This window comes from Narcine bancroftii, chromosome 3, assembly GCF_036971445.1.
Source record: "Narcine bancroftii isolate sNarBan1 chromosome 3, sNarBan1.hap1, whole genome shotgun sequence".
NCBI lineage: Eukaryota > Metazoa > Chordata > Chondrichthyes > Torpediniformes > Narcinidae > Narcine > Narcine bancroftii.
In genome coordinates, this window is record NC_091471.1 from 202,675,997 (window position 1) to 202,703,524 (window position 27,528).

Consider the following 27,528-nt stretch of genomic DNA (forward strand, 5'->3'; position numbering starts at 1 on the left):
AAAATAAAAACATTTAAGAACTACATCAAAATTCTGTTGAATTGAACGTTAAATTTTATTGTTACATGAGATACATCACTAATTACCACAATCTTGTAGCTAAAACACCAGAAAATGTGACAAAAGCAGCGACAAAAACAACAGCCATGCAGACGAAACCACGTAATTCAAAGTATCGTTATAATTGGGTAATAATGACAATATGAGGTTCAAAAAGTAAATTATTATAGAGTTGCAAGAATATTGATACATGTAAGCTGGGCTTATGAAAAATGTTTTTGTCATTATAACAAACTACAGGGATATTTTTTTTTAAATAATAAATTTCTGCTGAAACATTGCACAATAATATCATAGACAGTTGTTCTGGTGTCACTCCCTCTGATGGTGTCACCCAGTATGGTCTGGTTTCCCTCCACCACCCACTGTTCCCTCTAAGCTGTACTTGTGTCCGCATGCACACATTTGGCAACCAGCTCACAAAAGAAATTAATGTGCATACAAAAAGCTAGCTAACTAAAATAATGTAGTAATTAATAATTATACTTTTTGAAAATAATCTCTTAGCCAACTGTTTTGTTAACTAGTCGGTTTTTCAAATACCACATTTACACGTCATAAATTTGCGTCACCTCACCTTTTCTGTTGTGGTTTGTGCACACCTACGTTTGTCGCCGGAAAAAAAATTGACATAACGTAAGATTTTTGCTAACACTAAAAATTAGGGAATATTCCCCGCACCCTCTTAGTGATGCCAGTGCCTCTCATTGGTTTGCCAAACTATTTCGAAAGACAGTCATGAGTCACCTACACTGATGAATCTTAAATCATGAGTAACAAAGTTAGGCTGAACATGGAACGAAGATCTCCTTTCCTGAAGACATCATTAGGTAAGATGAATTTTACAAATGCCCTTTGCTTTGTAGACTACCTTTTCATTCTGAGTTTATATAATTATTTGAATCTAAATTCTCAGATGACATTGATAGGTGTGTACCTGGTTCCAGAACAAGTTGGCTATCAGTCCAACAACTTGAGCAAAGTTAACCACTATTCCATATTGGTGAAAATTGCAAATCTTTAGTTTGAAGCAGTTAACCCTTTGAGGATGATATAAACCCAGTTTCAATTGACCTACAATGTGACAAAAGCATATTTGCTGCATTTCAAAATGTAGTTGCCACTCTTCCAGCGAAATTTGGTGCAGATTAAAAATTTAGCAATAACTGCTGAACACTTGCTAAATAATTCTCACATTTGCCGTCGTGGATAGCACAGCACTGTTACAGTGCCAGAGACTCACTTTCGAATCCAGCTCTGTAAGGAATTTGTACATTTTCCCTGTGTCTGTGCGAGTTTCCTCCAGGTGCTGTGGTTTTCTTCCCACCCTTTAAAATGTACAGGGGTTGTAGGTTAATTGGGGTATTTTGGTGGTACCGACTCATGGCTGAAAGGGCCTGTTACCATGCTGTCTGCATGAAAAAATGTTCTTTCTCTCTTGTAGCAATTCTGCAGTTTCACTAAGATGTTTGTCATCCAGCAGTATCACCTTTCCTGTAACTTCATCTTAAAGAGTCTGATGCAAAATAAAAGACTACGAAATTAAATCATTACATGCAAACTGCTACATACTCTTCTTGGTGCATAGATTTAGCACAAAAATGTAAGTGCATAGATACACATATGGACCCTGACAAATGATCTTTCCCAAAGCTCTTTCCCTGGGCCCCATCCCTCATACCCTTGCCCTCCTTCAATACATACTGATTAACCCTCCACAACTCTTCTGGGAAGTGAATTTCAGGGATTCAGTATCTTCTGAATGAAGACATTTTTAATTTTCCCAATCCCAAATGGTTGACTCATTATATTGAGATCCCTGGATTGTTAAGAAGAATATTGCCTAACCTGAATATTGCTGCATATTTCTTGCAATTTTAGATTTTATTAGACCATGAAAGGCTGTTTAACATTTCACCTGACAATGCAGTGCACCTTGTATACCTCCCCCACTGCTTGCTTTTATTTCTTGAGGCATCTCAACTCACTCGCTTCCTATAGCCTGAATTCCATTTCCAGAGAAAGTAATCATTGCACTCCACCTGTAATTCCACAGAGTTCCTCCACCACCCACCCCTGCCTCAGGGGTTAAGTAATCACCAAGTGTTGACCTCTAATGTTTTGTTTTAGAACGAGGTACCAGGTGTGAGACCCAATGATTCCCTGCTTGCATTGAGTTAACTAAATCCGGGAATGCACTGCCATTCATACCTTTCTCTTGCTGCTCATGGCACCCAGAACCAGAAGTAGGTGATGAGTCAGATATAACCACAAGTGGAGTCTTCTGCAGTTGTGAGATATTAAGTTATTCAACACCTTGTAATGTATCTCCAAGTTTCTTATATTGAAATAGTGCAGCCTATTTGGTGAAGGAAGAGCAAGCAAAGGAAGCAATGCTTGTCTTGTATATTAGCGTTATTGTAGCGTGTATTACCCCTCCATAAATCTTCGTCCGCAAAGCCAAGCCAAAGAAAGAAGAGTGTGAATGTTATTTTTTTTTCTTTGGCTTGGCTTCGCGGACGAAGATTTATGGAGGGGGTAAAAGTCCACGTCAGCTGCAGGCTCGTTTGTGGCTGACAAGTCCGATGCGGGACAGGCAGACACGGTTGCAGCGGCTGCAGGGGAAAATTGGTGGGTTGGGGTTGGGTGTTGGGTTTTTCCTCCTTTGCCTTTTGTCAGTGAGGTGGGCTCTGCGGTCTTCTTCAAAGGAGGTTGCTGCCCGCCAAACTGTGAGGCGCCAAGATGCACGGTTTGAGGCGATATCAGCCCACTGGCGGTGGTCAATGTGGCAGGCACCAAGAGATTTCTTTAGGCAGTCCTTGTACCTTTTCTTTGGTGCACCTCTGTCACGGTGGCCAGTGGAGAGCTCGCCATATAACACGATCTTGGGAAGGCGATGGTCCTCCATTCTGGAGACGTGACCCACCCAGCGCAGCTGGATCTTCAGCAGCGTGGACTCGATGCTGTCGACCTCTGCCATCTCGAGTATTCGACGTTAGGGATGAAAGCGCTCCAATGGATGTTGAGGATGGTAAAGAGCAGGCAGCAAAATAATGTGAATGCTACTGACTTACTACATCCATTTACACAAAATTATCCGTTGTGGTCCTATTTACATCAAAAATATCTGAGTCTCTCCTGTTACCAGCTCTTCACATTGACCTTTTCTTCAAGTGGTTATTCTTTTAACTTTGATTCTTGAAGTTAAGCATCAATTATATAACCCACTGCTTTCATACCATTAAATACAGTTTTATCCACCCAGCAGCAGACTTTTTGTTCATGGGGGTAATTCTGTTCCCGAGCTATAGAAAATTTAACATGATAAACACCTTCAGTTGGTTCACAGAATTTGCTCATGAGGCAACTATGGTAAGTGTTGTTTTAGTCTGGAGCTGAATGAGAAGTTGAAAAATTCCCATGATTTAAGTTCCCCCAGGGAATTCAGGTGCTAACATCAGCTAAAATCATCAGTTGAGACATTTGTACTGAACTAGAAGATCTAATTCTTCCTTGGGGGTGCTTTTTTTGTCCATTTTTGCAAATTCATTGAAATATTTTGTGGTTTGTACATTTTTTAAATTTTCTAAATAACTTTATCTGTCAAATTACATTTAAGAAATGTTGATAGAAACATTGCACAAAGCAACACAAGCAAGTATGGCCAAGAATAGCAGACCAGCTCTCAGTTGGCAATTTTAATGATAGGGATTTTATTTTCTAAGGATTTTTTTTTCTGGATTGCTAGTTGGTGGAAAATCAGAAAAGAGCTAAAAAAAAAACTTCTTATTTGCAGTGCTTCCCCAATATTTACTCTCTGAAACCTAATTCATACACCAACCAGAAAATCATTCGTATATCATGCAAGTTTAGCATAAAAGATATAATTTTTCCCAAAGTGAAGCTTAATTATGGCCACGTCCAGATCAGTTTACATCATTTTGAAATTCAAGCAGATGCTTCTGAGCTACATTACTCTTGTGCTTTGATATATATTCTGTATATGGAAGTAATGATCTTATTCTTCATTCAATGTTTTCTCTAAAGTATTGCAGATAAACGTGGGCCAAATTGGGCCCATTACTGGCTCTCCTGGAACAAATAGAACTTACAGCCACAGCATAAGATTTGAACATGTGCCAAGTATTGTCATTATTTACCTTAACTGTGGACACTGCTGACAATCCTGGCATTTATTGTCCAAACCCAATGGCCCATGAACTGAGAAATCCATTAACAGTCAACCACATTGCAGGATCCAGAGCTACCTTTTGGCCAGAGGAGTAAAGATGGCAGATTTCCTTTCCTGAAGCATGTAGGCCTATTGATACTGCCTGCCCCACTTGTTACTGTTCCAAATTGCTGGTCTTGATCCATCTCATTCTTCCTACATAGCTGGCTCCAATGTTCCACCCCCAACCTAATTGGACTTCCAGCTTCTGCCCCCCCTCCCCCCACCATTTCGGCCCCTGAGCCTGTGCCACCCAATTTACACCCAATTAAACTACACCCCTAGTACATTCTAAATGTTGTACTCGAAGCTCTTAAACACAGAAATTCCTAAGTGGAGCAGAGGGGCGGCAGGTTCATCATTCTAAAAATTGCATGAATTGGAATTCCTAAAGTAGGGGTGGCCAGGTAGATATGGGAGCAGTCATCTACATTTCTGACAATCTGGCACCATGACAGCAAGGTAAACCACAGGGGAAGCGTCAGCATAGTCTGAACCCACCTTGACGGCTACTCCAGGAAGGAGGAGGCTTTTTCATTGACCATGGAGTCGTATGGCTCCTAAAATGAAGTTTTCCAACCTGGCAGACAATCTGACATTTAAAGTTATCCTTTAATATGCTTTAATTTATCCATTTTTTGTTCTGTAAAACAGCCATTCTCACTAGGGGCTGTTCGGCGACCCTGGGGGCACAGCACATTTAAGGGGAGCAATGGATTGAAATCATAAATTTTGTTCTATGCTTTATATAGTCAGTAGGAGAGAAGTACAAAAGAAACCAACTAAACCTGGCTGCTTTACAGGAAAGGGGGGTCCATAAACTTTGAGTAGAGTCCTAAGGGAACCCTAACCAAAAAAGGTTGAGAATGGCTGCTCTAAATGCCTTAAAGTCCTGTGAAGCTTCTTCTGAAGGTTCATTATCAAAGTACCATTGCAAACATACGTTGCACATTAATTGATGTCCATCAGAGGAAGTGTCATGCATTTAAAGGCAAATTATTCTATTTTTAGTTTAATTTTACAGAACAGTAGACGGCCCTTCCAGCCCACGAAGCCCATGCTGCCAAATTACACCCAATTAACCTGCCAACCCCAGACAATTTGCAGGGTGAGAGAAAACCAGAGCACCTAGGTCACAGAGAGAAGGTACAAACTCCTTACACATTGTGTACATGTGGAAGTGCTAGTGCAATTAATTTTGCACATCAGATCAATCTCATAAAAAAAAAACAGGTAATGAATATCCAAGCCAGAATGTTCTGTTTTCAATCCTGCTTCTCCAGCAATACTTAACAATGTTTCTCTAACTTCAAGTTTTTTTTAAAAATTCTGACAAATTGGAGGATTTCTAGAGTTTTAGACAGTGATAAATAAAGTAGCTAAATATGCACTGGTGAACCAAAGAATTTCTGTTTTCTATGGCAAGTGCTTCTGAAAATAGATCTATAAAGTGCTAGATCAGCACTTCTAAAATTCAAGAAACTTGAGTAAACAGAGCAAAGAAGCTCTTATCCTATCCCTGTGTCACGATTTATTTTTATATTAAAACAAGTTCATGTGTGTATGCATGTTATTTATTACATTTCAGTAATAGCCTCACCTCTTTTTAATCTGGTGCCATTAGCAGATGCATTTGAAAGCTAGAAACTTCTGTTATTACATTAAAGATATTGATTGTTTAAAGTAAATGGGTTTATTTCTCCATTACAAAGGTACAACAAATGTTGACAGTCTGTATTCCATACCTAGAATAAAGCAACCCTAAAATAAATGAAATTATAACTACCATCCCCATCGTCTTGCAATGTGCAAAGCTTAACACTGTTAATTTACAAAGGACTCTCATTAAAAATATATTACTAAACCATTTCTTCAAGGAACTGGAGCTCTTTACAATGAGCAAATTAGATTAACTATTTCAATTTCATCCACACTATTTTAGGTAACGGTGTCAGCTTTGTTTTGTGGTCATGCTCTTGCCTCTCAAGTGTGAGGGACTGGATTCAAATTCCACTCTTGAGACCTGCATACATAATCCAGCCCCTATACTAAGAGAGAGACCATTTTTTGGATGTTAAGCCCTAAGGTGGGCAATAATGATTCCATGGCACTAACTGAAGAAAAGCAGAGGGACAAAATATATTCCTCAGGTAGCATCATTAAATCAAATGATGTGATCAGTTAACCTGTTGCTGCTTATGGTTTCTTGCTGTGTGACAAGTTAGCTGCATTATTTTTGACAACTTGTATTACACTTCAATACATCATAGGCAATGAAGTGATAGGGGACACATGGAGGTCAAGAAGGGTACTACTTTAGTCCAATTTATTTCTGATAAGAATAGATACAAAGAAGAATTAAATCTGTTTTCATTTCTCAACTAATTAATACTTTATTGAATGTGATGTATGAAATATTGTTGATGCATTTAACTGCTGTATTTTTTTAACAATAGCAATATAATTAGTGAAAATCAAATAAGGCAGTATGTTCTGGAAGTACAAACAACTCAGGCCAGATCTGTGGGAAGAGTCAACATTTCAGTTTGAAGACCCTTCATCAAAATATAACACAAAGAATTAGTACATAATAACAAGGTTCTGCAAAATTCTCAACCATGCATAATCAAGAGATACAGAGCCACTTATCGCTTGTTTATAAGAAGCTGGAAAGTAAACTTTTCACTAAAAAATTGAATTAATTATTAACATAATTTGCAACCTCTCTCACACCCTTCACCCCTGTACTTCAGTCCAACAAATCCACAATTTTTAAAATTTCCTTCCGTTTTCAAATGTCTTCATGACCTTACCCTGTTCCTAGGTCTGTCATCTGTTCTGCAACCAGTTCTAACTTCTCCTGCATCCACAGTTCTGATCCTCCATTACTGGCAGCCATGTTTAAACTCCACAATTCACTCCTGAAATCACTCTGTATCCCTTCTCTCCTTTCAAACCAACTCAAATCAACCTTTGGATCACCTGAGCTAATACGTAGCTTGTTGTTAAATGTTATTAGCTGCTGACCTATAAAGCTCCTGGGATATTTATTTTATTGTAATAAAGAAACTTGGGTTATTTTATAACAACAATACTTTATTAGCTAAAGTACTCACAACTAGTGGAGGCAACAATTTTGAATCTCCTCTAATTGCAACAATTCGTCTCCGATACCCTTTCGTGGTCAGGATTATCTATTATTCCATTCTCTTTCTCTGAGATGTTTAATCTAACAACATGACACACTAATGCAGTATTTATTTCAATTTAAAGTTCAACACAAATGCAAACACAAACATCAACAGCAAAAACTTTTTAAATGTGCAGGTCTTTTTCTTTTAGAGATAATGCGTGTGGATCTTCTTAACACAGGTGCTTGTGTCGGCTCTGCTGTTCCACTACTGTCTATCACTGGTGGTGTTTTCTCTGTTGTTATGCGGGATCCTTTGCATTGTCTGTTCCTGCAGTGTCTCTTGTGTTTTCAGCAGGATCTTTCGATTCCTTCTCAGTACTTGACAATCCCCTGTTCTGACAGGGTAGGATCTTGGATTTACTTCCTCCAGAACAGTGGCCTTTTTGTCCCAAGAGTTGTAATCTCTGAGTTTCACTGTGTCATGTTGTGCGAGGGGCCTAAGCTTCTTGCTGACTTGTTACAGTTTGCTTTTTGTCTCCATTTCAAACCCTTTTGTTTCCATTCTACATCTTCAACATCTCTGTTCTTGTTTGGTTCTCCAGAGTAGGGAAATGTGGTGCATAGTCTTTGACCCTTCTGAAGCTCAGCAAGTGACATGCCATGTTCAAGTGGCGAAGCTCTGTAAATCAATAGAGCTAAATAACGATCTGAGCTACTGCCTTGTGCTTTCTAGAACAGCTGTTTAACTATGTGAACTTCTTTCTCAGCTTTACTGTTTGACTGTGGATGCAGAGGACTTGAAGTCACATGTCAAAAATCATACTCTTCTGCAAAGTTCTGGAATTCACTACAGTTGTAGTATGGTCCATTGTCACTGTAGACAATTTGAGGAATTCTATGTCTTGCATAGATCGATTTCATATATTTGACCACACAAGCAGCAGACATGTTAGGAAGCAGTGCAATCTCTAGATAGTCCGAGAGATAGTCAATAACCAGCAGGTATTCCTTTCCATTAATGTGGAACCTATCAGTCCCAACTTTCTGCCATAATTTTCCTGGTAAGTCGGTTATGATCATGTAATCTTCTGTCTACTTTGCGTGATGTTTCAAACAGGTCTCACGCTGAAAATTATCCTGTCAAAATCAACATTTATCCCTGGCCAATAAACAGCAGTTCTAATCCTCATCTTGCATTTTTCCATTCCAAGGTGCCCCTCATGCACCCTTTCAGTATCTCTTGTCACAGTGATTGAGGAATGATAATTCTCCACTGTCTGAGTAGAAGCCCAATGACAACACTCAGCTCAGCTCTGATGTTGTAGTATGGTTGACATTCACCTCTAGGCCATCCTTTATTCAGACTCTTGATGAACTTCTATAGAACTGTGTCCTTTTCTGTTTCAGCTGCGATCTGCTTTGATTTCATGTCAGATACGGGAAGAGATTCAGTGATCAAGTTCACATGGAGATTCACGTCTGTCTCTGTGGAACTCTCATTGTGTGCTTCACTCTGCATCATTTCCCTGGATAACACATCAGTTAACACAATAAGTTTCCCTAGTGTGTACCAATTCAAAGTCATAACATTGTAGTTTCATAATCAGTTTTTCGATTCGCAGTGACATTTCACTGAGATTTTTCTTGATTATGGCTATTAATGGCTTGTGGTCTGTCTCTGCCACAAATGTTGGTAGATCCTACACAGAACTGCAGAATTTTTTGAACCTAGACACTCTTGATCTGTGCATATCTACATTCAGATGTGGTCATCGTCCTTGATGCATATGCTACTGGCCTCCAATCTTCTCCCACAGCCTGAAGTGGTACAGCACCTATTCCATCTTTTGAAGCACCTGTAGATATTTTTATCCTTCTAGTTCTGTAGTTAGATTGATCTTTAGTCGTCTCCATTCATCCTCGTGATTGGCTGACCACTTGAATTCACATTTATCCTGTAACAACTTCCTTGGGTACATTGATTTGGAAGACAGGTTTGGTGTGAATTTACCAATGAAATAGATCATTCCCAGCACTCTCAATATACCTTTTTTGTCAGTGGGTCTGGATATCTCTAAAATTGCTTTCACCTTGCTCTTGTTTAGCTCCACACCTGCCTCTGACAGTTTATTTCCCAGAAAGTTGATTTCCTTCTCACCAAACTGACATTTTTCTCTGTTTAATCTATATTTCTGGATGCATTATAGCACTTTGATGAGCCCCTTGTTGTGTTGTTCTTGTGTGGATCCCCATAGCATCATGTTATCGATGTACACATGTACCTCATTTATGCCTTCTATGATGTACTGTGAAACACTTCTGGACCTGAGGAAATTCCAAAAAACATCCTCAGACATGAGTATCAGACAAACGGTGTCTTAAATGTACAGTATCTTCTATCTAGTACATTAACTGCTATCTTCATGCAGTTTTATTTACCAGAAGCCCAGGATGCATCCAATTTAGTGAAAAACTTTCCACCCACCATCTCACTTGTCATTTCATCCCTGGTTGGAATCTGATAACGTTCACTCTTTATATTGACATTCAAGTCTTTTGGGTCCATGCACACATGCAGGTCACTGTTCTTCTTTTTGACACACACCATTGAATTCACCCATTCAGTGGACTCCTCCACTTTCTTTATGACTCCTAGTGCTATTATTCGGTCAAGTTCCTGCTTGAGCTTTTCTTTAAGTGGTGCTGGAACCTTCCTCACGGCATGTACTACTGGCTGTGTGTCCTCCTTTAACTGTATCTTATAGATGAATGGAGGAATTCTAAACCCCTTGAAGATGTCTGGAAATTGATTCAGTATTTGTTCCGTGCATTGTCACTGTTAATGTGGGACACCCTTTTGTCGAGGCTTAAGTTTTCACATGTTTTGTCACCAAGCAGTGATTCATGTCCATCTGGGACTACTGTGAACCTGAGGTGGAGATCATTATCTTTAACTTTCACCTTGAATTTACGTGTATCTTTCGTGTCACTGCTCTGTCCATTGTAGGCTTTAAGCAGAACGGGATTTACTTGGATGTATGGCTTACAGGATTTGCATGGATTAATGGCTTTATCTTCATTGCCCTGATATCACACTCACAGATTAAATTTACCTTTGCCGCTGTGTCCAGCCTGAAAGGAATATTTGTTCCATTTGCATGCAATTACACTGTCCACTTATCCTGCTCGACTCTGTTCACGCTTGGCTGTTCAGTGTCTGTTGGTTTACAGTCTTTCTGCACTACCAATGAAGAGTGCATCACTAAGAGCAGTTTCTTCTATAGAGTGTATACTGTGCATGCTTTCACTTCCATTTTGTTTCCCCTTGGAAAAAACATTGCTTTGTATAATGATTTTGCCTTTTGCACTTAATACAGACTTTTCCATAGATTGGGCATTGCTTGGTGCATGTTGAGTGTCACATTGTTTACAATTGAATGTCTCTCCGCCTTTTTGTTGTTTCCTCTATCTTGGTTTTTGTTTATGTGTGCTTCTAGACACTGTGGCTACAACTATGCCTTCATTTTCACTGGCTTTTGCACTATCGCCGAACTTTTTCGTGTGGCATATCTTCACAGCTCCAGCTAAGGTAAGCTCTGTCTCTCGCAGCAACCTTTCTTTCAGTTTCTTATCAATAATCTCGAACACAATTTGATCACGGATCAATGAATCTTGCAGCGGTCTGAAATTTCATGTTCTTGCTTTTAATTTTAAGTCCATTGAGAAAGTATCAAAGCTGTCTCCCTGCAGCTTCGTGCACGAGTGAAACATGTACCTCTTGAACATTTCATTTTTCTTTGGTGAACAGTGTTCATCAAAAATCTCAAAAACCTTGTTGAACTTGCCCTGGTCCACTGCCTCGGTGATTGAGGTCTCACCACAATAAGTAGCAGTGCAATCTTCCATGCATCAGTTTTGCTATTGAGTCTAATGGCTTGCAGGTACAACATAAATCATTGTTTGAACAACTTCCACTCGTAGTCAGCATTTCCAGTCCAATTTACAGCCTCAGGACCTTTACGTTCTCCATGTTTTCTGGTGCTATCGACTGGTTCTCACTCTCCACACTCCTGGTGTTTCTTCCATAGGTACTATGCGATGTTTCTTTTATTGAAGAAACGTGGGTTCTTTTATAACAACTATATTAGCTAAAATACTCATGACTCATGGAGGCATCCATTTTGAATCTCCTCTAGCTGCATTTCTGACTCCTTCTAGTGGTCAGGATTATCACAAGCTCCTTGGGACATTTTCATGCATTTAGAAAGCACTTTTATTGTATTTCGTTATTGGTTCATCAAGTCATGATAATCAAGAAATCAATGGTTAAGAAGTCAGTGTTTTGATCCAAGGGAACAATTATTATGTGAATCACAGCAGACCAGCTGGACATTTTGTTTGCATTGTTGCTATGTCGGATAACAAACAACCTTCCCAAATTAGATTAAGTGATTTGTTTTCTTGGACTGTGTGAATAGTTTGTGCATTATGCCTAATACAGTATGGTATCTGATTTCAAGGGACTGGGTTGACTGACCTTGGTTTTGCGCTCACGTTGCCCAAGCTAGCAGGGTGGTCTGGAAACTGAAGTATCTTGAAGGTTACACTGGGACCTCACATTGCTCTCTGCTGATCCATTGTAATGGGTTACAGTGGCAATGTGATGAGCATAATGTAGTGCATTGGCTGAATGAGTAGCTCCTGCATTTTGGCAGTTTACTCAGTCTTTCTCCTCCTCCGCTTACCCCGCCCCCCCCCCCCCCAACCCAGTCAATAATTAGTTGCAATACTCCCAATTATTTCAACCTATATTAATTCACTATATTCTTAGCCCAATAATATTTTTAAAATAAATTTGGTTTTATATATTAGCTTCCTCGAGAATTAATATCATTCTTTGCAAAGAATTGTATACTAAAATTAGCACTGTTATGTTGAACTTATCCAATGAGCATAACTTTGCCACAGATTGCTTATCTCAATTACCCAGCCACACGCAGAAACCATTCCCTTAAGAGCTTTAATAATAATTTGTGTGGATTTCAACTTTCCAAACACTTAAACTAACTTTATAAAACGGTAGTAAATTCTTGCCCCCTCCTGTGATCGATGTTACACTGATAAATTCCCACAGCGACAGTTGACCCAGCTGTTTGGTCAAGTGCTTGTACAGCAGGTGTTGTTTTCATGGCCACCCTGATAGTAATACAAACTGTTTAGTCGTTGTGCTGACCTCTGAGCTATTACTATCAATGCAAGGCAGAGTGGGTATCATTTTTCAAAAGTGTCATAGCTGTTAAAGGCTGTGGGCTAGAAGATGCCAGTACAATATTAATCTCCTGCAAGTTTCAATCACAGTGTTCTGACACCAGAAATCATGCATTCATGCATTACTATTTTAATTTCCTTTTGGTACAGAAATCCAACAGAGAAAAAAATATCCCTAGTTATTTTTACAAAGGAAAATTCTTTTCCCCTGCCTTACCTAAACAAGATTAATGTTAGTGTAATTCTTCAAATTGCTTGCAACGATTTTCCTCTGCTAATCTTGGGCATTGATTCAATATTTACTCTATAAATACGTAATGATTGATGTCGCTCCCACAGTTGTACAAAAGAACGACAAAGTTGGTGGTGTGTGCAGACTGGGTGGCACAGTGGGTTAGATATTAAGCTTTCAACTCGAGGTTTAAGCCAGCCTCAATGAGTGGTGAACATCATTTGTGAATTAAGTTTGCAGAGTGGACTTACAGATCCAAGGTCCACAAATTGGAAATGCTTCACTGCTTACACTGATCTGTATTTTCCAATGTCTAGGTCTGCTCTAGGCAGTTGTTAAGTACGGGAGTATTGATGATTTTTGTATTCAAGGATGTACACTGAATACTATCAAATTGCGCAATGTTCCATCCTAGGTTGGCAGAGGATCGATTAGGGGAGAGGGAGATGGGTAGGGAGCAAAACAAGTCTCTTCCCAAAAAGTAGAAACATACTTCAATAGGTATAACACACTTCATAACAACTACACCAAAACTTGAACTTTTTTCTTAAAAACAAAGCCTTAGAAAAGGACAAACATCTAAATTTCTCTAAAAAAAATCATAAATAATTTTTAGGAGAACTTTAAGAACTTCAAGGCCAGCATGGTTAGTGCTGGCTATTACAATGCCAGCAACCTAGGTTCAAGTCCCTGACTGTAAGGAGTTTCTCTGTTCTGCATGGGTTTCCTCCCACCTTCCAAAAACATATGGGGTTTATGGGTTAATCAGACAGCTCCAAGAAAAGTGCAGAGAACAAAACAAAGGACTCTACATCACCTTTGTTGACCTCACCAAAGCCTTTGACACCGTGAGCAGGAAAGGGCTTTGGCAAATACTAGAGCGCCTCGGATGCCCCCCCAAGTTCCTCAACATGGTTATCCAACTGCACGAAAACCAACAAGCTCGGGTCAGATACAGCAATGAGCTCTCCGAACCCGTCTCCATTGACAACGGCGTGAAGCAAGGCCGCGTCCTCGCACCAACCCTCTTTACTATCTTCTTCAGCATGATGCTGAAACAAGCCATGAAAGACCTCAACAATGAAGACGCTATTTACATCCGGTACCGCACGGATGGCATTCTCTTCAATCTGAGGCGCCTGCAAGCTCACACCAAGACACGAGCAACTTGTCCGTGAACTACTCTTTGCAGACGATGCCGCTTTAGTTGCCCATTCAGAGCCAGCTCTCCAGCACGTGACGTCCTGTTTTGTGGAAACTGCCAAAATGTTTGGCCTGGAAGTCAGCCTGAAGAAAACTGAGGTCTTCCATCAGTCAGCTCCTCATCATGACTACCATCCCCCCCACATCTCCATCGGGCACACAGAACTCAAAACGGTCAACCAGTTTACCTACCTCGGTTGCACCATTTCATCGGATGCAAGGATCGACAAAGAGATAAACAGACTCGCCAAGGCAAATAGCGCCTTTGGAAGACTACACAAAAGAGTCTGGAAAAACAACCAACTGAAAAACCTCACAAAGATAAGCGTATATAGAGCTGTTGTCATACCCACGCTCCTGTTCGGCTCTGAATCATCGGTCCTTTACCAGCATCACCTACGGCTCCTAGAATGCTTCCATCAGCGCTGTCTCCGCTCCATCCTCAACATTCATTGGAATGACTTCATCACCAACATCGAAGTACTCGAGATGGCAGAGTCCGCAAGCATCGAATCCATGCTGCTGAAGACCCAACTGCGCTGGGTGGGTCACGGCTCCAGAATGGAGGACCATCGCCTTCCCAAGATCGTGTTATATGGCGAGCTCTCCACTGGCCACCAAGACAGAGGTGCACCAAAGAAGAGGTACAAGGACTGCTTAAAGAAATCTCTTGGTGCCTTTCACATTGACCACCACCAGTGGGCTGACATCGCCTCCAACCATGCATCTTGGCGCCTCACAGTTCGGTGGGCTGCAACCTCCTTTGAAGAAGACCGCAGAGCCCACCTCACTGACAAAAGACAAAGGAGGAAAAACCCAATACCCAACCCCAACCAACCAATTTTCCCTTGCAACCGTGCCTGCCTGTCCTGCATCGGACTTGTCAGTCACCAACAAGCCTGCAGCAGATGTGGACATTACTCCTCCATAAATTTTCGTCCGCGAAGCCAAGCCAAAGAAAAAAAAAAAGAAGAAAGTGTATTTGGGCACCACAGGCTTGTGGGCAGGATGGGCCTGTTACCATGCTGCATCTCTAAATTAAAATTAAAACTTAAATGAACAATCTATTGGATATTTCCATGTCAGGCCACACAGGATGACACTATTCAAAAGGCAGTGCTCTGTACTTGCTTCTCAAACTACTGGTCCCCATGTGCAAGTGAAGCCCAACCCTAATAAACTTCAAAAGAAGCCTTGGTCTCCAACCTTCTTCTGCCTTAGACTGTATTGTAGTGAAACTGGATTCTTCTCCCCACACTTTATCTGATCTTCAGTCCATTCTTACGAGACTATTACTCAAACAAAAGCACAGCTCAATTTCCCTCATTAATCCCATCCAACCTGCATCCCGTCAAACTGCAGTGTACATCCAACTGAGGGCTGTCTGGACCCAGTCTCGTTCTTGACTCCCAGAGGTGCATTTTCATTTACAGCTCACAAAAAAACTGCCTTTGATATCCCAAGACAGCATTCAACTGGCATAATATTTTGGGTACATTTTCAGTGTTTTTATTCTAAAAAGTCCATTTACTTTCAAATGCTTAGCCCGTACAGCTGTTCCCTTCCTTTCTAAGCAAGGGTAGAAAAACAAGCCAAGCTACCTTTGCAAGATTCTTTAGAAACTGAGCAGAGGACATTTTGCTGCTCTATTTGAAATCCAACATCAGATGCAATCCAGCAATAATAATTCCCCTTGTTTGCTCATGCGTGGAAATGCTAAAATTCTGGTAGTTATATTGATTACGTCAATAGTTTTATCAGCATTTCCCTGCAATAACTGAACCATCATTCACATTTGCCCCATTTACCAGAACACGTCCTCAAACAGTGGGAAATAACCAAATAGCAAATTGAATTGTGTTAAAGCAAGCTTTTTTTAAAAAAATCAGATCTTCCTTTCATTAGAGAGTATGGAAATGAATAAACAATTGCTAATATCAATATTCTGCATTTTAAGGGAGCTGAAACAATGGACTTTTTCTACCATAGGAATGGTGGTCCTAATACAAGATTCACAACCCAAAATATTGAGTACCTCTTTCTCTGCACAGATGCTGCCTGACTTGCTGAGTTCCTCCTGTAGTTTGCTTTTTGCTCCAGATTCCATCATCTGAGTTCTCTTGTGTCTTGAAATTGCATCCATCAGGAAATAGACCTGGCCTATTCATTACAACTATGCAAGGTCAAAAAAAGAGGATATTTTTCTCAAAATCTGTTGTCCACCTCGTGTCATATGTTATAGTCCATTGATTTCTTTTGACCTTCCATTTTAAGAACATATTTTTACACAAAAACATATTGTGCATTTCAATTTCAAGGGTACAAGGCACATGTTATATAATGCCATCATTTTCAACAATCTATTATATGAAGTCTACTTACAATTTTCTGCTATAAGGGCTTATTGAATATGGAGTCTAAATTATATTGTAATACACTTTTAAGCAATAACATATAAAATGACACCCTCACCAAAAATGCATTCTGTTAGAATGACAGATAAAATAATATTGCAGATTTTGCATAGAAAAAAAGTTTGAAATTTCTGCATGGACTGTACATGCTTGAATACTTTTAAGTCCTGTACTTACTGACTGCTCTTCACTGGTGTTTATCCAATTGTATTTTGACTGGATTCCTCATGCAGTTCATTATGGGAACATAAAATTGCAGAGATTGCCCACCAGTAATGGAGGGAAAACTGTGCCAGTTGGCTATTGGTTCCAATATTGCAATGAACTAACTAATTTTAATGATTTAGAATTGCTTGAATGTATGTTAATTTTTTTCCACAATTTTTAATAATCATTTGAATACTTTTTAAAATAGATTTTAGCAGAAGTCAGAAGGTGTAGCTAACTGCTCTTTTAAGTTTCATTCATTTTTTTTGTGGTGGGGCTAGTTCTGGCCTCTCAAGGCTTGTGATGTAGACCTTAGACAACCATTCAATACTGAGGATTGGTCAGCCTCTTTTAGAAAGTTCTGGCTTGGGATACCACACAAGGTAAGGAGAATTTGTTCCATATGGCATCTATGGGTCCAGGTGCTCGACAATGCCAGTAAACCTTGGACCATGGTCATAGAGGAACAATGTAGTCATTTGTGACTGTTTCATCGTGGTAAAAAAAAATTACAGCATTTGAAAGATAGGGATTGAACTTTATTATTAAATTGGTTCTGTTGATAACAGCACAAGAGATCTAGGTTCATTCCTGACCTATGTGGAGTTTTCACAGTCTCCCTGCGGCTGTATGGATTTGCACCAGGTGCTCCAGTTTCCTCCCCAAAACATGCAGGTTGGTAGGTTAATTGGCCACTGTAAATTACCCCCATTGTGCAGTTGATCAGTAGAATCTGGGGGAGGGGTATTTGATGAGAACGTAGAGAGAATAAAAGTAAGATTAGTGTGAATGTGTCGTTGATGGTTGACGTGGACCCAGTGAGCTGAAGGGCATGTTTCTATGCTGTATCACCCTATGACTCTATTTGACATAAAACAATTCTCTGCCGAATAACATAAACATTTGTTATTTCTCTATTTTAAAATAGACCACTGGTTCCAGAAGAATGCAAGAAATCAGTGTTGCCTCCAGAACCATTGGAATCAGAGTGCTCGCATTTGTGTAGAAATGGACTTTGTACGCCAACAGAAGTATGCTGCTGTAATCTAGGTTGGGAGGGAGAGTTCTGCAGAGTGGGTAGGTAGTTTTTGATTTACTTGAGAGGAAAACAGTGATAAGTATAGAACAAATCTTATGAATGACATTGACTAACACTATAAAGCAATATTTATTGATTTGTTGTCAAGAATTAAATACTAACCTTCTGATTCTGCAATAGAGTACGTTTCCCCATATCTGAAAAGCTTGGGACCGGACGTTGTTCAGTTTTTTTTGGGGGGGCGTTGGTTTCAGTTAAAGGAACAAAACTAAAAAAATAGCACCGTGACATTAGCTGCTGCTGGTCCCCAACACCTCCCTACTGGTCCCCAACACCTCCCTACTGGTCCCCAACACCTCCCCACTGGTCCCCAACACCTCCCTACCGCTGCCGCTGATCCTTGACACCTCTCCACCACCACCGGTCCCAACGACGGTTCCCACTCCAGCCCGGGAGTCTGAGGTCCCCACTCCTGCCCGAGAAGCTGCTCTGCTTGATGAGGCCAGATTCTTCTGACCACTTGTGTCTGGGAAACAGTGGCACGCAGTTTGTAAATCAAGTGCAGCAGAGGGTAAAGAAGAAATGGAAAGAGAGAGGGGAGGGAGTTACCTGAAATGAGGGTAATTAGCATTCTAATTTCTCCCCTGCCAACTTTCTCCAGTCGCTCACCTATGGCTCGAGATTCCAGCCTGCTTCTCTGAGCTGACATCCAGCTGCTCAGCGTCTCTCTTCCCATCTGGTTCTGAGCTCTGTTGTTACCAAACTGGAGCCACAGAGCATCAGACCCCTACATGGACGAGTCGGGTGATAAATTTTTTCAACTTGTGACATCATATCGGGGCCGCAAAAAAGTTTGATTAATGGAACATTTCGTTTCACGGAATTTCGGATATGGGGAAATATACTGTACTATATAATCATTCATTTCACAGTAGTTTCTATTTTTCTAAATTGGTACTAAGAAACTAGTTATAAAACTGAACTGATTTTTGCACGTGTTTCCTCTGCTACATTCCATACGTAATGGGTAAAACCACTTCCTGACACCTCAACATAGTTTCAGTCGTGATCCAACACAATCATTTGACTTCCCATCAAAGCAGCAAAGAATTATTTGTATGTCTGGTTTTAAGCAGTAACCTATTATTATTATAATATACTTCAGAGATTGATGGCCACAATTGAGACTTTTTTTCAGAGTCAACTTTCCCAGGAAGATCTTTAACGAAAGTTATTTTCTTACAACGTCTAGTAAAGTCAAAGCAGCATACCTGGAAGGGTAAAATAGTTGTAGGTAGAGCAAGAGGGGCACTTAGCAAAGACTTTCTTGTTCAGTATTGAAATGAAGTTCAGTAAAACTAGCAAAGGAAGAGGGATCTGCATTTAGATAACTGATATTTTTTGTTTCTTTGATGATGAGCCAAAGCCCCTACAGTAAAAGGCAGGTAAGGAGTCATCCTTAGTATTACCCAGTACCCCTTACAATAAAAGAGAGAGTGTAACAAAAGAGAGTCTCCTTAGAGACACTGAGTATCTGTGGATTTGCCTCCAGTGCTCCCGCAGGCTCTGCCACCTCACAGACCCCTGGTCAATCCACTGGCAATCGAAGGTCCAGTTCCAAAGCTCCAACGTGATCAGGAAGCCTTCAGCATCCGAGGCCCTTCGGGAGCATCTCTTCCCCTCAGTACCCTCACGAATCCCGGTTCCATGAGTCCCTCAGCCACAAGTCGCTAACCACCTCTTGCTGGTTTGCTGTCGGGGTTACTGTCCTATCGGGTCCTTCAACCGCTGAGCCCCTTGCTGGTTCACTGCCGCCATCACCATCCTGTAGGGTTGTCTCTTATGCTACTTCTTCTCCCTGTTTCTGGTGCCCTACGCAGGTCCGCTGCTCCCCTGGAGTCCGCAGCGGCATCTTGGGCACAGGCCTCCAGGTTGCAGGATTTTATGAACAAAAAACACCATTGGCGCCTTTAGCAGGCCGTTTAAAGTCTGTACAGAGCCACCGGCATTAGGATTGGACGGCTCAACCGTGCGGAGCAGCGGTGTGCCAACCCTCCCCACTCCCCAGGTCCACACCAGCAGTGATGTGATAATGACCATGAACTCATCTTCCATGATGTTGATAAGGTACTAATATAGGCAAGGATGCCAGCATGACTCCCCTACTTCAAAATAGTGCTGTTGGATTTTTTTTCCCAGCACAGAGGAGGGAGACGAGGAAAAGCCTCATTTCAAGCTTTGAATGATAGAAACCACCTCCAACAATGCAGCAGTTTGGCACTGGAGCATCGGCCTAGATTGTTGTTATCTATTAAACTATGGAAATCACCCAAGCCAAATTCTCAAATAGCTCATGCTAGGAAAAAGATGTTACCCAGAAATTGATCTCCAAGACAAAATTCTACACGCAGTTTTTTTGCTTTAACCAATAATAGACTTTTCTCCCCCACAATAAATTTGCTTTATTCCTACAAAGAAAAGCCATTCACAGTCTTTCATATTCCATACATTCCCATCACTACATTGTTACATTCAATCCTATTTACACCACTGCAACCACTATGGCACCTTGGTGCTTCTCCCCCCCCCTGCTCTTTGCAGGACTTCCACTCGGTCTCAACCCCTCCATATACAGTTGTATAAGCATTTTGACGTCTACCTCTAAAACTGACTCTTTTGCAGTCAGTGTAATGAATTTCAAAAGTAAAGCATTGTTACCCTGCCACAGTTATACATTATGTTTAACATTACCAATTGAAAAAATCAGTTTCGAGGCAATTAATGTGTGTCAACTGTGGATTCAGCACTCAAACATTAGAAAAAACTGCAGATGTTAGAAATCTGGAAGAGAAACAGAAAATTATGGAACGACTCAGAAGGTCAGGTCAGGGCAGAGCAGCCAGTCCCATACTGAAATCCGCACATATGTAAGTTCAGGGCCTGCTGACAGCTGCACTCTTGCCTGATATCTGTAGATTTTTTTGTGTGTTGCAATTCACCGAAGCAAATAACAAGAATAGAGCTGCAAAGAAAACATCTTCATTAAAGGTCAACGCTCAGTGAGTTCTTGAAGATATATTGTGCACAGCTACCCATTAGCCAGACTTACATTCACAGCATTGTGACCTTATTAATCAGTCAGCTACATTGGGAAGGGCCATGTCTTTTACATGCCTGCCAGCAGACTCCCAAAACAGATACTGCGAGTTCTCACATGGGAGATTACCAGACGGACGGAAAGGTGTGCTCAAAATTTTTATGAAGAAAGTGCCATGTCCCCACTGACTCCTTGGAACCTTTGGCCCATAACCACTCAAAGTTGAGAAGGAGCATTCAGGGTGGTACTGAAACCTTGACTCAATGTATCTGGAGCTCAGAGAAGCCCTGCATAAATGTTGGAAGAAGTGTGCCGGCTCACAAACAACACACCCATCCATGCTTATCAGACTCTTCCTGAACCATCTGAAGTTTCCATATTGCCCTCATTAGCCAGCTCAGCTTCAACAAAACTAGAGTGGCAGCAAGTCATTCTTGATCCTGAGGGATTCCCGAATAAGAAGAATGGAACCAGCTAGCCATCAGCACAGTTAGGCCCATTCTATTTCACTTACCCGATTAGTTCCGTAAGTCTCATGGAATTATGCTGGCAAAACATTAGAACGTTACATTCTGAATGAACAAGGCAGTAAGAAAAATTACCTCACTTGAGTGTAAATTGCTTTTGAGTGCAAGCTACCTGCTACCACATTCAAAATTAACATTGATGATACATAATGCATTCCTCTGGTATGCCTCACACATTTTGCAATCTCTTATCATTTAGATTTAGGTGCCAAAATTATTTTTAGCTTAAAGACCATCACTAATCCTCACATCAAATTGCCAGTGGATTGGATCCTCTGATATTCAAATGAGATATAAATAAAATAAGGATAACGTAAAGAAAATTATACAAAAACATGAGATTAGATAAGTGCTCCCTCCTGGCCGGTTTCTCCACTTTCAGGTGGCCACCCGACAGCTGCATTGGGGTAGAATAGATGGCTTTACAGTCAGGTATTCTGGCCACCTGAAAGCGGCTTTAGTCTTCTGCTCCCATCTGTTGTTTTAGGTAAACAAACCGCTCAATGATCTCTGAGTGAGCACTTTGCAGACAGGTCAAAAGCCTTGCAAAAAAGGTCAAAATGTTTCGTATGTTATATACAAAATAGTAAACTGTTGATTCATTAAACATTAAAATATTCCAAAAAAGTGTGCCACGTTTTATCAAACAACTTCAGTTTTCAAAACATTACATCTAACCTTTGAGGTTAGATGTGGGTCATCCATTGTGCATAACTGGGAGGGAAGAGTCCTTTCACCTTAGCGAAATAGATCTTGTTGCCATTAAAGTAGCGAAAGCTGTTGTTCTTCCAAGACAATGGTCTATTCATTTGTGAAATGGCATAGCATTGTCCATAGTTTCTATAAAGTCACGGAATATGAATTTTTCAGTATTTCAAATAAGATCTGTTTTAAAATGTGCGTATATGTAACCTACTCTAATTTTACCAATTTACCACCCAAAAACATTTCCAAATATTCCATCACAGTATCAATAAAATACATAGTTTTGCGTTGAATAAATATTTATTAAAGTAATTGGACTCTCTGAAAAATTCTATCGGCTCTTCTGCTTTATTGCATATAAAGGATATTTTACAGTGTGCATTATAAGTAATGATAAAATATAGTTAAATGCTGAAAGAGCAGTGTGCTAGAATTGTAGCATTGAAAGTAAAACATTTCGATGTAGAACCATGAGATTTTACACCGTGATTTTAACAAGTCATCTTCACACTGCTGAGGACAGAGCTCTGTTAATCTTCCTTGCCTTTCACAGCTCCCCTTCTCATCCTCCACCGCTAACAGGCAAGTGCTTCATTTCCAGACAGCTGTCAGTGGCAGCTGAATGACCACCTGCTACAATATAGCAGCTGGTCAGTTGGGAAATCCCCTTACAGATGTTCAGCAGAATCAGCCTTTCTAACCACACCATATAAACACTTTTTCTTTCTACTCCACTTCTGAAATTTAGTTTGACTGTCTTGAATTTAGGCCAACACCAGAAGCAGAAAGCAGTGCTGCTGCTTATAATGCGTAGTAGTGATACACGCTCTGATGAATTCATCCCAACAAAAAAAAAGACCTGCACTGAGAGCGATGTCAATCCAAGAGCGCGGTGTTCTGGAATCCTGGTCTTTGTCGCTCATTCCCAAGTTGGGCCGCCTGTATGAAATTATTACCTATTTCCAACAAATGCAAAAAAAAAATTTCAAATTTCAGGGTTCCTTTACTTCATGTACATTAAACCACAAAATTTGTTTCCTTTTGTTTGCCTCTAAAGGCACCACTAGTCCAGTATCCCTGCCAGAAGCAAAAGAGTGTCCCTTCAGAGACATTGAATATCCACCTCCTCTGATGATGCTCCCACCTCCTTCAGTCCTGTAACGGCCTTTCATCCATTCGAGGGGTGAACCTGAGCTCCAGGTATCCAAGTTAGCTTCCTTGGCACCTGGTTCTGAACCCAGGATACAATTAGGAAGCTGTCAGCACCTGAAGCCCTTTGGGAGACCTCGTCCCAATACCTGGTTCCAGCAGCCCACAGCTTCGGCCACCAAACCCTGCACTAGTTCACTGCTGTGGTCTCCAACCCTGTAGGATCTTCTCCCAGGCTTATCCATCTCAGTCGGGGAGGTGGGTGTTCTCCCACTCAAGTGCCCTGAGCTAGCCCACTGTTCCCTTGGTCTGGGCTGCCAAGCATGGGCATGGCCAGAACTCCATGGGTTCTCCAATTTAATAAAAATACAAATTCACTGTCCCCATTTCTATAGACAATTTAAACTAGAATGGGATTGTGTAGCATGATGATGGGGCAGTAGGATCCCAGAGAGGAGCGCTAGAAGAAGAATCTCTGCTCCTCCCAGAACCGCACCAGCAGCAGCTCTGCCATTACCACAGCTGTCGCACGGAAACATTAAGACAAGCTTTCTATTCAAAATGGATCATTACGTTTTTGTCTTTATCTGCACATTCTAAACTTTCAGTTAATATAACTTATTTGGTGAATTAAATGTTTCTCATTTCTTTAACAGCAAAGTGCGACCCAGCTTGTCAGCATGGTGGCGTGTGTGTGAGACCAAATAAGTGCTTGTGTAAGGAGAGCTACACTGGACCTCAGTGCCAACAAGTGGATAAAAACATTGAAAGAGTGGCAAGGGCAGGTATTATTCAACTGCCAAAATAACGTATATGTCTTTGAAGTAAAAATAACCTGCATTAAGTTCTTTAGTGGTTAATGAGATGTAAGCACAAGGTTAAAAATTTGACCTTCTTCATGGATTTAACATGAACAATATTTAGTTGGACCAACTCATCCATGATGGACAAGTTGCTTATCTAAGCTCGTCTTATTTGTCAGTGTTCAGTCCACATCCCTCAACACCTTTCCTTTCCATGTTCCTGTCCAAATGTGTTCTAAATTTTTTACATATCTGAACCACTTCCTCTGTATATCATGAACAGTTGCACTCCTCTCACAACTCATTGCCAACCACAGAAATACCCATTTATCCCAACTTTTTGCCGTCTATTGGTTAACCAATCCACTATCCATACTGATACTTTGCTCCCAACATCATGCATCTTATGGATAAATACCTTGTTAAATGCCTTCTGGAAAACTCAATGCATGATATCTACCTGTCCCCCGGTGCCCTCGACCTCCGCCACCAACTACATTTATTGTATCCTCAAAGAACTCCAGTAAATTTGGCAAACATAACCTGCCTTTCCAGAATCCATGCTATGTCTGCCTAATGGAACAATTTCTATCCAAATGTCTCAATATTTCTTCCTTAACAATGGCTTCAAGCATTTTCCTGAGTATGGACATTAAGCAAACTAACCTACATTTATCAGCATTTTACCTCCAACCTTTTTTAGACAGTTGCTTTACATTTGCTGCCTTCCAATCCACTGGGACCTGTCCAGAGTTCAGAGAAAATTGGTAGTTACCACCAACTCATCAATTAGAACTCCTGCTATTTCTTTCAGTAGCCTGGGTTGCATTCCATCAGCAGAGAACTTAACTGTTTAGATTCACTCGTGGGCACAACACTACCTCTTTCGTGATATTGAGTTCATCACCTCCCTCTGTATCCCTCTGTATCCTTAGTATCATTCTTCACCATGTCAGTTGCGTCCTCCACCATAAAGACCAACACAAAGGCCTCAACTATTGCCACATTACCCAAGAATAATTCCTCTTTATCATCTTCCAAGGGACCAAAGTTCAATTTAACCACTCTTTTTAGTTTTATATAAGAATCTTTACAATGTTTTTTTATTTATTTTGGCCAGTTTACTTTAATAATCTGTCCTTCCTCTCTCTATTGCTTGCTTAGTGGTTCTTTGTTGTTTTGAAATGTTTTCCTAATCTTCCCATTTCCCACAAGTCGCGGAAACTTTATATGCATGAGGATGTAATAGAGGCTTGTGGGCTGGGAGGTTGGGGTTAGCTTGATGGTTGAATAGGTTTATAGATCAGTGTAATATCATGGGCTGAAGGGTCTGTACTGTGCTGTACTGATATATGTTTTATGTGAAAGCTACAAGAGTTTGTTCAGTTCTATATTCTAAAGCAGTGGTTCTCAACCTTTTTCTTCCCACTCACATACCACTTTAAGTAATCCCTATGCCATCAGTGCTCTGTGATTAGTAAGGGATTGCTTAAGGTGGTATGTGAGTGGGAAGGGAAGGTTGAGAATCACTGCTCTAGACCCAATTGTTACTGAAATATTTTGCTTGAGAAAAATTGTCATTGGCCCATTTCCTTTGGAGTTATGAAACTGTGCACATCACGAGTCAATTAGGTACGATTAAAAGAGTGGTTTTCAAAGATTTTTCTTTCCACCCACATGCCACCTTAAGCAATCCCTTTCTAATCACAGAGCACCTATGGCATAGGGAATACTTAAAGTGGTATGTGAATGGAAAGAAAAAGGTTGAGAACTACTGCTTTAGAATATAGAACTGAACAAACTCTAATACATTCTGTTATTTCTTTTATTATTCGAGGCTGGCTGTCCTCACCCTTATTTACTGTCCTTGTTTTTAACTAGAATATACTTTTTTTGAGCACTTTAAAAAATCTCTTTGAAGGTCAACCATCTCCACCCTGCAACCATATTTCTGTAACTACCACTAAACCATACATACCCTTTTGTACTGATTTGTGCCACTTATTCATTGACCTTGTTTCAAATGCTATGGGTAAATTGCAATCAGTATTCAAGATTCAATTTATTATCATAGTTCTAAAACAATGTCATATAACATGAAATTTCTTTTTGCCTGCTGCAAGGCAGACAAATTCGCCACTGGCAGGAATTGCCTAAGCCTCTGTTACAGTTCTTAGATTCAGACTTACAGTCAGAAGCAAAAGAGTCCCCCAAGAGTCACTGATTGTCCATAGATTCACTTCCAGCACTTCCGCAGCCCCTACAGAGTCCAGTCCAAACCACTGGCAACCCAAGCTCCAGATCCGAATCTCCTACATGGTCAGGAATACTTCAGCTTCCTCAGCACCTCCTCGTATCTCAGTTCCAATACCTGGTTAACTGATTTGGTTAAAGATCAAGATTATTTTATTGTCATGTAATAAAACAGAGAATGTGATATTACATTAAATTTTATTTAGTCTACCATAAGGCAGATAAAGATTGGCTATCAGCAAAAATTGTTGTGTCCTTTACCACCAGAGAAAGAGAAACAAAGTCACTGAATATCCATGGTTTTGCCTCCAGTACTCCTTCAGCCAGTGTCGACCCAGTCTCCAGCAGTCCACAGCCTGGTGTGCGTCCCTTGACTGCAGTCACCAGCAACCCACAGCGTGCATGTTCTTCAGCCTCAGAGCCCCTCACTGGTCTGCCATCGTGGTCACCGACCCAAGCACCATCTCCTCTCCTATTCAAATGGAAATATTCTACCAGCTTTCTGGTGCCTGTGCCAGACCTCCACTTCTGCAGAGTCTGTAACTCCTTGTGACTCCTGCCGCTCATGGTCACCGCCATCCTCAGCCCAGACCCTGCGGTCGCAGAATTTTAAAAATAAACCACTGTTGGCTCCTTTGACAGTCCATTTAAAGTCTGTACAGAGCCAACAGCAGTCGGACTGGATAGTTGGTGCCCACATGAGAACAATGAGACTTCGCTTCCTGTTCTCCACGAGTCTACACTAGCGGCAGCGCTGCCATTTTTATAATCACTTCATTTGATTTTTTTTGTATTTAAATCCTTTATTTTTTAAAACACATAAAACTTGTAACCATCTTCTTTAATGTTCTATGAAAAGTCTTTAAGTGACATTCTATGTGGTTGATTCATTTTGTTTGAAAATTTTATTTGTCATTTGTGTCAATACAAAAAAAAGAAAAATTCAATGAATACAATATTAATTGCTTGATCATGCACAGTGTAGTTGATTCTTAATAACAAAATATTCGTATAAAAGTTAACATGGCTTAACGATCCTTAACAATCTTTAACAATGTTCAACATGCTTTATCTATGTTCAATGTTGCTTAAATGATGTTCAGTGTTATTAAGCATGTTTTAACGGTCATCAGAAATTTTGTCGACACCTAACTCACCTTCTTTAGTTCTCCAACTGACCACCCACATGTGCTCCTTTGTGCACACA

General features: G+C 40.5%; 1 protein-coding gene across 2 annotated transcripts in view; it reads left to right on the forward strand.

Annotated features, from left to right (window-relative positions):
- The window catches only part of hhip (hedgehog interacting protein), a 140,224-nt gene that overhangs the window by 108,197 nt on the left and 4,499 nt on the right, over positions 1-27,528 (forward strand). The window contains exons 12-13 of one of the 2 annotated variants that reach the window (XM_069926308.1): positions 17,677-17,825; positions 23,922-24,050. In XM_069926308.1, the coding sequence (XP_069782409.1) occupies positions 17,677-17,825; positions 23,922-24,050 (278 nt within the window). The remainder of the gene's footprint in view (positions 1-17,676; positions 17,826-23,921; positions 24,051-27,528) is intronic. The other variant, XM_069926309.1, reaches the window with a different exon arrangement.